Genomic DNA, 10,665 nt, shown 5'->3' with positions numbered 1-10,665 from the left:
GTATATGGGTACAGATAAGAGCTGGAAACACAGGGAATCCAGGACACATAAACCCCTCGGGACCAATATTGACAGTAGCCATACCAGGAGGGGAAGGGGAAGGATGCGGGAGGTAGGGCGAACTGATCACAATGATTTACCTATAACCCCCTCCCAGGGGAATGGACAACAGAAAAGTGGGTGAAGGGAAACATCAGCCAGTATAAGACATGAAAAAATAATAATAATTTATAAATTATGAAGGATTCATGAGGAAGGGAGGGTAAGGGAGGGAAGGAAAAAATGAAGAGCTGATACCAAGGGCTGAAGTAGAAAGAAAATATTTTGAAAATGATGATGGCAACAAATGTACAAATGTGCTGCACAAAATGAATGGATGGATTATGATAAGAGTTATATGAGCCCCCAATAAAGTGAATTTAAAAAATAAGGATTTATGCAACATCTCTCGTACTATATCATTGTTGTTGTTTTTCCTCTATAGAAGGTATTTTGAGTAAGTGAAGACTAAGAGACCCGGATGAAAAAGATAGCCTTGTGCTTGTACTTCTTACTTCTCATCAAATATACCAAACATATAAGGCCACAGTATATCCCTAAAACATAAATTGAGTGGTGATTGTCTTATGTGGTTTACAAAAAGATTTTTATTTTTATCATTCTGGATTTTGATCTATGTTGGAAAAAAAATCTGATGAACTCATCAAATCTATGATTGTATAGCTATTTTTGAATCAAAAGTGGTTAAGTTTTAAAAATCCAATGTGTAGGGATTGATTTAAGAAAAAAATCAAGTATGTAATACTGTGGAGGCATTAAGATACAATATGATTACAAAGGCAATATTCAGATACCTACAGTTTAGGAAGTTCAGTGCTAATTAAGTACAGGTTTTTCCTAAAAAATGGAAGAGAAATCGGCTCACAAGAGTGGGGTTCTAGAGTGAATGCAGAAGACATTACTGGAATGAGCATGGGCTTTGGAGTCAGAAAGGCTGAGTTTGACTCCAGCTGTGCTGCTTCCCACCTTCCCCCTAAGACTTATCTGCTTAAACTGGATGATTCCGAGAAAAAGTTTTCCTGACTTCTGAGTTGTCTTTTGTGAGCTCTGGAAGTGGAGGGATAAAGAGCTTGACTATTAACGGGAAGGTCAGCGGTTCAAATCCACCAGCTACTCTCTGGGAGAAAAGGCTTGGGCAACTGCTTCCATCAACATCGCATGGCTTAGAAAACCCCACGAGGCTGCTCTGCTCGGTCACCCAGGTTAGTATGAACTGCTTCCACTCCCTCCCTCCCCTTCATCCCTTGGTCCTTTCATTTTGCTATTGAAACACAGCCTCCCTGTTCACATCCCCAGCTCTGCTGCATCATCTGTAGTTTTGCTGTAAGGTTGGGGCATTTCTCTTGAGTCAAGCCTCTGCAATACTGCTAAAAGTCCGTAGGGATCTTTGGGAAGTGAATTCCCTATAAGAATGTAAATTAACGTATTAACTAGAATACTATAGATTGCCTGAGAGGGTCTCAGCAGGGGATGGCTGCAGAGTTTCAAAGGCTTAAGGTTCTTCTTCTGCTCTGCCCCCAGAATCCTCCCAAGGAGCTTTGGGGGAATCCGCTGAGTCCCCTTTCCTTCGCAGATGCCTGCCACCACCTACTCAAGGACCGGTGTAGCATCTGCTGAGTCGGCTTTGGAACAGAGGGGGTCTCTCCATGGTCCGCTCCATCCGAGCCCCCCTCCCAGCTTTGAGAAAAGAGAACCCTAAGATGGTAGTCATCGATTCCTAATGCCAAACTCCGGCCACGGTGTCCTATTTGCAGCATGTCCCAACTTCACAGCATCCTTTTTAGGTCCCGATGCATAATGTAACATGAGAACTCCTGGCCAGCGACACACACAAGCGCACAAAGAGAGTCCATCTGTCTTTCCAGCTACAGCCCCCTCGCCCTAGGAACAACTCCGGCTTCTTGCCAAGCAGCCTGCCTTGATCTTTGTGATGGGGACTTTCGGAGGCAAGCATTGGCCAGGCTGGCTAGATGCGTCTTTTTGTGAACCGGATCTGCAGTCCTCCCAGGTGGACCTCCTCAGCTGCCGCCTCACACAATGTCCCAGCTTGGCTGCACCTCCCTGTAAGTGGGGACGGAGTGAACTCCGGAGGGCGGCTGTGAATGGCCCCGAAACGGATATGAATTTATCACCGGCTACGGGTGGGGTGGGGGAGAAAGCCAGGGGAAGAGGCTGGGAGTGTTTAATGCACCCTGCCACAACCCAACCGTTTCTCTTAAAGAGTCTTTTACCGATACAAAAGGCCAGGGTCAAAAGTAAGTTGACCCCTGACAGAATGTACAATTATTAGAAGAGGGCTGTGTACCAGCAGCTGCTGGAACCCCACGGCTTTGCATCGGGCTTCCGAGAGTCCGAATATGAATAATCAACTCAAGATTGTTTCTCCACCCCTCTCTCCACCCCCTCCGCCTCTCCCTTGTCTTCCTCTGTTTGGGGCAAGTCCGGTTAGATGTCTACAGGAAGAAGCATAGCCATCACTAGCAGCTGCAATAATTGGGTTCCCATTGTGATGAAGACCTCCTCCCGGCCACCCCCTGACAAGTGGCCATTGTGAGAGGAGGGTCCGTGATTATACGCTCCACCTGATGCTTTGGGGGACCCAGCTGCCTAAGTGCTGACAAACGAGTGCGCGGAAGGCCAGGGCAGGGGCTGGTGGAGGCAGGAGGTGGGGGACCCACGTCTGGGAGATGGGACTGTGACATACCAGACCTTTTGCATAAGTCAAACCCAGAACAAATGAGGCTTTATCGGACCCAGTGATGAGGGGTCTCATCTCCCTTTGAAGTGGAGCAGAGCGTGGGGCCCAGCAGCTTTTCCTCCTTTGGACCAAGCAAACATCCTTCTTTTGATATGCTACATGCTCATTATCTCTGCCCCATTTAATGATTTTTGATTGAAGGGTGGCGGCTGGGATGCTGAGAGGATCATTAGGGAGGCTCCGTACAGCCCGGCCCATAAGAAAGGCTTTCCTTGTGCCTAGTCCTAAATTTGGAATTTCTCAACAGTGTGCGCTTGTTCTTAGAGGCAGATAAGGGCTGAGCGTGAAATTCTTAATTAAGCAATAAATAGGGAGTGGGGTGTCAGCAGATGTAGCCAGTAGCCATGGCAACGGGAATCACATGGGCGAGAGAGCTGAAACTAAATGTAGGCCTCAGGCCCAGGCCTGACTGACAGCTGAAGAATCCGACAAAGCTTGTAAACCAGATTAATTAGCTGACTAATTATTTCATAGCGTTAATGTAACTAAAAAATAAAAATAGTTCACCATGAACTGAAACATCCATGGAAAAAAATCAGCAAGCAAAGAGGCAGTGGGGAAGTGGCACTGTGCTGGGGAAACATGAGATGCTGGCGAATCCGATCATGTCAACAGGACAGTGGGCTCCTTTGGTTTTGCGCCCGACTCTGAAGATATCAAAGAAGGCTGTGTGGTAGTTATCCTCGTTCCCAAGCACGGCAGAGAGGCTGCAGTTGAGAACTGCCATTCAGAAGAGTTTAGCTCATCAGCTATCGCCAGAAATCCAACCCCATGTGCACTGCCATCCAGTGGATTCTGACTCATAGTGACCCTACACAGAGTTCCAGCCCATCCAGTTCTCATTCAATTTATTGGAGATATCCATAGGTAACCTAATCAAGCCCCTGCCATATAGTCAATTCCAATTCATAGTGACCCTACAAAGAGTTACTGAGACTATAAAGCTTTATGGAGCAGACAGTATCAGCTTTCTCCTGGCCGGTGGGTTTGAACTGATGATTTGGGGGCTGGCAGCCCAACACTTAACCCACAGTGCCACCGTACAGAGCACCCTGGGTTCCCACACAAATTAGACATTATGAATTATGTATATGTGCTGTGATTTATGACGTATGCTCCTTGGGCAGAGTTCTCACTGATTTTAGAAAGACAACCACAACCGCTCACCTTCTGAGATATGCTGAAATTAGTGGCATTAACATTATCTATAATAACTGTATATGACATGGTTATAATTATATTAGAGTCTCATATAATTATACTACATATAATTATATACTATATTATATAAATATAATATCAATTATAATACTATTATAGTTAATGAATAACAACAGCTTAAAGGGTATTAGATTGCATTCATGGGAACCATCTGTCATATACATCCTGTCTTGGAGGATCTCAGGTATTCCATAAAACCTAATACAAAGAGGTAGAGCACCACCCTTTCTGAAAGGTGATGGCATGTATACTTTAGTCACACAGCAATCACAGTATTGCTGATCTTCTGGGTAGAAGACAACTTCAAGATAAGAGCCCAACAAAAATGCTTTTAGTAAGTCGCATGGCGTTCTAATTACACTTGAAGATGGTTAGAGGCTGGGGGGTGGCCATCATGTCAAGAGACAAGTAGACAGGCTTCGTCTCATTCTGCTCATGGAGTCACTGAAGCACGGACTGAGGACTCCGCCAGGCCCTGGTAACATCGCCAGCGACTAGTTTAAACCCTGTGCATGTCCTAACTCTGCCTGGGAGCTTCCCAATGAACCTGCATGGTATCACAGTATTTGGCGAACAAAGACAAAACCCGCCTGGTAGAGATGAGGAATGCAGGGGCCAAAAGAGATCTTTGTCCCCCTCCCTTGGTGAGTGATCCAATGATTACTGAGTGGGTAGCACACCCTAGTGGAGAGCCCCGAGCCAGGAACTAGAATGCCTGGGTTCTCCTCGTTGCTCCCATTCTCCAGGGGCTAGGCATCTCAAATCTCACCGAGGCAGCCAATGGAGGAAATGAAGATAATTGGGATGTTTTACAGCCTCCTGTCCGGGGGATGTGGTCAGGTTGCAGACAAACAGCAAAACAAAAGATGGTCCGCTTAGAAGTGGTCAACAAAGGAATGAAGTGGAGCCCATTGCCAGTCAAGCAGTGCTCCAGAAACGGAAGGCCAGCCAGGGGGCAGAGGGGAGAGGCCGCGCCTGGGGAGGACGTCTGGCACGCTCCCCCAAAGCAACCGCAGGCCCCGGACTCGCCCCCCTCCCCAAGTTTTCACAGGACTACCCCATGTAGACAGCGACGTGTTCACGGACGCTCTCTTCTTGGAGGAAGTGTGTTTTCTGAACATGGTCCCAGGCGCAGACCTTTGAAGTCACATGATAGGAAAAGGCAGTTACATGAAAGTAACTTTCTAATCAATATGAAACGCGCGCTATACACAACACGAAATATACACTGGAAATATACTGGATTCAATCCTGTCTCCTGTCCCCATGCCCCGCCTACACCCCCTCATTTATAGTGTTGGGATAGAGGTGCAAAAGATCCCTTTTGAGAGCAGTGTTTTCTTTGTTGTCGTATCAAGGGAACAAACAACCATCAAATGATTCCGACTCACAGTCACCCTGCAGGACAAAGTCCAACTGTTCTTTAGGATTTCCAAGACGGTCCATCTTTGGGAAGCGCAGTCTCCTCTTTCTACCTTGGAGAAGCTGGTGGGTCAAACCACCAACCTCTGGGTCAGCAGCTCAGTGGTCAGTGTGCATGGCCACCAGGACTCTTCACATCAGGTGTGTTAAACCTAGTCCCTTCTGAATGGTAAAAAGAGCAAATTACCTGACTTGAATGGTTCAAACCTTGTAGGTTGATCCCCCTCTGATGCACATAAGGCCTGATCTAGATTTCAACATTGTGTGTGTGTGTGTGTGTGTGTGTGTGTTTCATATTGGAGTTGTCTCAGATGTATTTTGTCATTGACAGGATAACCCTCTTGAATTTTTGTTGCATGTTTTCTGATTTTCAGTATATGAAATCCAGATGGATGAGTCTATAAAGACACCAAGTAGAATAAGGGGTCCTGGCAGGGACAGTTGGGGGTTGTCGGGTGGTAAAGAGGAGCTGATGTCAAGGAGTTCATTAATTGTGATAGCAATTGTTGAATATTCCTTGACGTGATTGAACTATGGAATGATATGATATCTATATTAGCGCCCAATAGGATGGTTTTTTGGGGGAAAAGATCAAATTAGACAGAGGCTGGAGCCTACAGGATGAAGACAGGGCTATAGGACGACTAAGGCAGCAAATAAACCTACAAGCACAGGAAGCCCCAGGATGGATGGTTCCTAGAAGCTGAAATAGGTGGAGAAGGGCCTCGCGTTACATCCACACTCTGAACTTAGACCTCTAGTCCAATGAACTGCAAGAAATATGAGCAGGTGCATCGATGGAAAACTCGGAGCAGAATTCTGGACCTTTTTCTGACCAAATGCCTTCACACTTTTCTTAAAACTCCATAATAAATCCTGTGATCATCCTGGGTCCTTAGGGAAAATCTATCCAGATTATCCATTTGGAATTTCAAAACTATTGAATTTAAGTGGCTCTTTGGATCCCCACAGAAACCCTGTTTCACTGAACCGTTGTTCCCCCTTTGAAGCACTCTCATGAAACTGAGACAGGGTATTACTGAAAGAGCTTGTCTGCCGCCTCCACCAGTCACAGAGACATGTGTAGACGCTTTTGATTTGGAAGAAACCTGTGAATATATGAGCTGGAGCCCTTGTGGCTGCAGTGTTTTATTTTCTCTGATGGGTGCAGACACAGTCCAATATTACGATCAACTGTACTGGAAAAGGAAAGGGCAGCAAAACAACAACAACAGCAAAGCTGAAGGACCTTAAGGATCTGGACTGGCACAGTTGCTGCAACCCTGGGCTCAAACAGAGCCAGCTGTGAGGGTGGCACAGGACTGGGCACTATTTTGTCCAGCTGTACACAGGGTCGCCATGGGTTGGAACCAACTTGATGGCACCTAACAACAGCATCATGCTAATAAAGAGGAATCAAATGCATAAAATTGTCTCTTTTGCTGTCACACATTTTCTTGTCTCCGGCTTGCTTGGCTTATCTAAATATTCAAATTAACTAGTGAAGACCTTCTGACCAATGGACACAGCAGGCTTTTCAGAAGCATGTGCTATATAGAAGACAAACAATTTGAAATGGAACTGTTAGTCCATAATCTATATCAATGTTTCCTAGAGTGGGCGATCCCTCCCCCAAAGGGGTGCTAGAATGATCCAAAGGGGCTGCAAAAACAGTTAACTATACTTAATCTTTGATCATGGGCTAGAGTACCAAGGTTTTTAATTGCCAGGGAGGTGCTGAGTATTATTTTTTCTGCCAAGGGGGCAGCTGGCCAAAGAACTATGGTAACAGACGACTGAGAACAGTTGTACCGCTAAGCTAAAGTCGATGATGCCAGTAGGAAATCGGTCGGCTCAGTGACCTCCGCCCATCCCCTTTATTCAGAGTCTTAGGTTACAGCCATGGGTAGGTCAAACCAAAAGTAAAGTATGAATGCTATCTTCATATTCAGTACCTCGATGACACATAACAATTCATTTGGCCGGTTGTTAAAAAAATACCAGGGAAGCACCAGGCTCAGCATGATAATGCTACTGAAATTTAATAGTCCCAAGGCGAACTATAGATCAGATTACGTTAGCATATGGCAGGGAACTCCTGAGAGGGGCAAGAGAATCAAGACAATTTCCCAGTCCTCTAAATCCTTGTAGGCCCGTCTGGTGTGGCAGGGGTGGGACTGGCCGAGTGAGTGATGTCCACGGAAGTTGCCCAGGATCTGGTAAGACCAGTTGTCATTCTATAGACACGTGTGGCCAGATCTTCCTTCTTATCAGCCTCTCCCTGTATGTGACACCTTGTTACGTCTGCTTTCCCTTGGATCTGTGGCCACAACCAACCCTCCGTCTTCCCACATGCAGCTGTGCTTTCACTGTACAGACACAAACACAACAGAGTCCTAAAGCAAAGCAAACTGATCATCGCCCCTAGGTGCTGGAGTTGAGATGTGAATGCAAGCAGCCTGCTTTCAGAGCCCATGCCCCTCACCATGCACACTGCTAGCAGCCCCCTTCCATTCATCCCTCACCTTGTCATAGCACCAAGGTTGGGAAGTAAAGAGTGGTTTCTGACTACCTAACCGCAGGACACTCGCGCGATTCTACTTACCCAGATAGGTGAGTTGCCTCAATTGCCTATTGAAGAACCAGTCACAGCTGTGGTTATGAGCAGGGGATGGAAGGGAAGAAAGGGACCGGCCTTCTTGACCCCCGCAGCTTATGAGGATGTCCGGGTAAGGCGGGAGGTCTGTGTGCACCAGCAAGAGGTGATTCCCAGGAGCGAAGTTGTCAAAGGTTGCGTAGAACTTTGAAAATAAGAAAAGAACAAGAGTACTCATTCAGTAAGGACGACCCCTCCCCCCCAAAAAGAGGGAGGGGGCTAGAGAGGATGCAGATGGAATCTCTTCGAAATCAGACAACTTTTTTAGCATGGGAAATGGAATAGCTACTTGAACATTATTATTCATTGTATTATTAAAGTTATAAAATCAGAGAGCGCTGGGAGGACTGAAAGATGGCATCACAACCTCAATTAACATCTCAGAAAACCAAGGCCCGGAGATGTGAAAGAACTTGTTCTGGGCCACAGAGCTAGAGGAAACCGAACCAGCCCCGGAATTCCTGTCCGTTGTTTCTCCCTAACTGATAGCGGCAGGCAGGCGATGGCAGGCATATCGTCCGTTTAGGACCCTTAGGGCTCTGTGTGAAAGCGTTCCGCACATGTTTGTCTTTGAGTCGTTCAATCATCACAAGACCCCCTGCCATATCATTGTCCCAGGTTACAGAGGAGGAGACAGGCCCACAGAGGGTCAGTAAATTGCTCTGCATCCCAAAGCTGCAGTAGAGAAGGCCAGGGAGCAAGCTCGAGCGTCGTCACCCCTCTGCTTCCACCCTAATCCCCCAGCATGTTCTCACGGAACCTCAAGAAAAGGGAAGTGGAGTGCACAGCCTCTCTGGAAGTTGTTAGTAGAGAATAGAGAGATGCTGCTTTGAGAGGCTCTGAATGACAGCCCACCCAAAGCAGCCTCGGCCTCCTTCAGCACTGCCCTCGTGACCTGGAGGGGGAAAGTGCATTGAAAGAAGAGAAGAAAGAAATGTGTTGAGAAAGAAAAGAAGTTTGAGGTTGCTCTTTTTTCACAGCTTGCGTGTATTTTCCTGATGGCCAATCTAGCCCAGTTGGCTGCCCTATGTCTTCGGAGGACTCCTTCCACGCCACCCTGGCCCTATTTGACCACAAGGTGGCAGTGTGCAATGTACAATAAAAATGCACCTATATAGTTAAGCCCTCTTCTGGGAGGTGGAGGCATTTCAAACCCTCCCCTTTGGGCTGAATTGATTTAAGGAAATAATTCTATAGAAAGCTTAGGAACTGCTTTTCCTGGCACCAATAAGATTACAATTTCAGGAAGAGCCATCATTCTGCATCCAAAGTGAGATGTGAGCAAATTCTAAAAGTCCCAAGCTACAAAAGTAACTGACTCTCAGAGTCTGGTTACATTTATCTGTCCACACTGTTGCTGCAGAGTCTTCCTTATCAGCACCAGAAGATGCTAATACCTAACTCATCATTTCACAAAAGGACAGACAGCAAGCACCATTAGAGGGTCGGATGCAGCACTGAGTGGATGCCTGAGGTTACCTGCAGAGATCTGCTGATCAGTGGAGTTTCGAATCGCAGTGTGTAGGTCTCTTGATCCAGGAGCAGAGCCATCCAGCCATGGGAGCTTGACAAGGTGTCACGTACATAGTTGACTGTGGTCGTCTTATTTCTGCTGTCAGTCATAGTTAAATCATAAGAGCTATCCGGAGCGTTAGCTCTAGGGTAATTACAAAAATAAATTATATTTCCAGTCATTTTCTGATTCTAGATCAAATGCACTCCTCCTTCCTCAATTGTAATTTCATTTTGGTATTTTCTTCAAGAATGTCTTTATACACATGTCTATGGAGGTTCTATCAGTCGGGCTATAATCAAAGAGGCCCTGGAGGAAGTGGCTATTGGCTTACTCTCTGCACTGTTAACAGGAAGGTAGCACTGTGAAACCACAAGCTGCTCCAAGGGATAAAAATGAGGCTTTTTAGTCCCATAAATAATTACAATTTCTGAAGGGGCACTATAAGGGGGCTTTAAAAAGTTTGTGGAAAAATTACATTATCTTTTAATTGCATCTTTCCACAAAGTTGGGGAGTCCCCTTATATGATTAGCCAACAGGTGGAGTCCCTGAGATTATGGCTCTGTGTTGTTCTTCAGACTCTTGATGTGAAATATTCCCAGAAGTCATCTAAGCTAAACACACACACACAGCTTCATGAGGGAAGGAGGATTGTGTCAGTCTGGTTTGACTAGAGAAACAAATTAATAGACACTCATATGTATATGAGAAAGAGTTTTATATACAAGAGCAATTGAATATTGAAAAAACATCCCAACCCTGTCCAGATCATGTCCATAAGTCCCATATTAGTCCATATGTCTGATACCAACTTGTAAATTCCTCTTCAGACTCATGAAACACATGCAATGAAGCCGAATTCAGGACCATCACGGGCCGGATGAGAGTCTTTTTTTTCAAATCATTTTATTAGGATCACATACAACTGTTATCGCAATCCATACATACATCAATTGTGTAAAGCACATTTGTACATTCATTGCCCTCGTCATTCTCAAAACATTTGCTCTCCACTTAAGCCCCTGGCATCAGCT

The 10,665-nt window shown here is 45.8% G+C and overlaps 1 protein-coding gene across 1 annotated transcript in view; it reads right to left on the bottom strand.

The window, feature by feature from the left end:
* The window catches only part of PKHD1 (PKHD1 ciliary IPT domain containing fibrocystin/polyductin), a 579,560-nt gene that overhangs the window by 264,921 nt on the left and 303,974 nt on the right, over positions 1-10,665 (bottom strand). The window contains exons 50-51 of the mRNA XM_045294754.1: positions 9,597-9,774; positions 8,067-8,262 (exon numbers count right to left, since the gene is read on the bottom strand). Of these exons, the coding sequence (XP_045150689.1) occupies positions 8,067-8,262; positions 9,597-9,774 (374 nt within the window). The remainder of the gene's footprint in view (positions 1-8,066; positions 8,263-9,596; positions 9,775-10,665) is intronic.

Source organism: Echinops telfairi, unplaced genomic scaffold (genome assembly GCF_000313985.2).
Source record: "Echinops telfairi isolate 266 unplaced genomic scaffold, ASM31398v2 ScPeMD7_3533;HRSCAF=4204_1, whole genome shotgun sequence".
Classification (NCBI taxonomy): Eukaryota; Metazoa; Chordata; class Mammalia; order Afrosoricida; family Tenrecidae; genus Echinops; species Echinops telfairi.
Note: the sequence above shows the minus strand (reverse complement) of the source record. Positions and strands in the feature narration are given on the sequence as shown.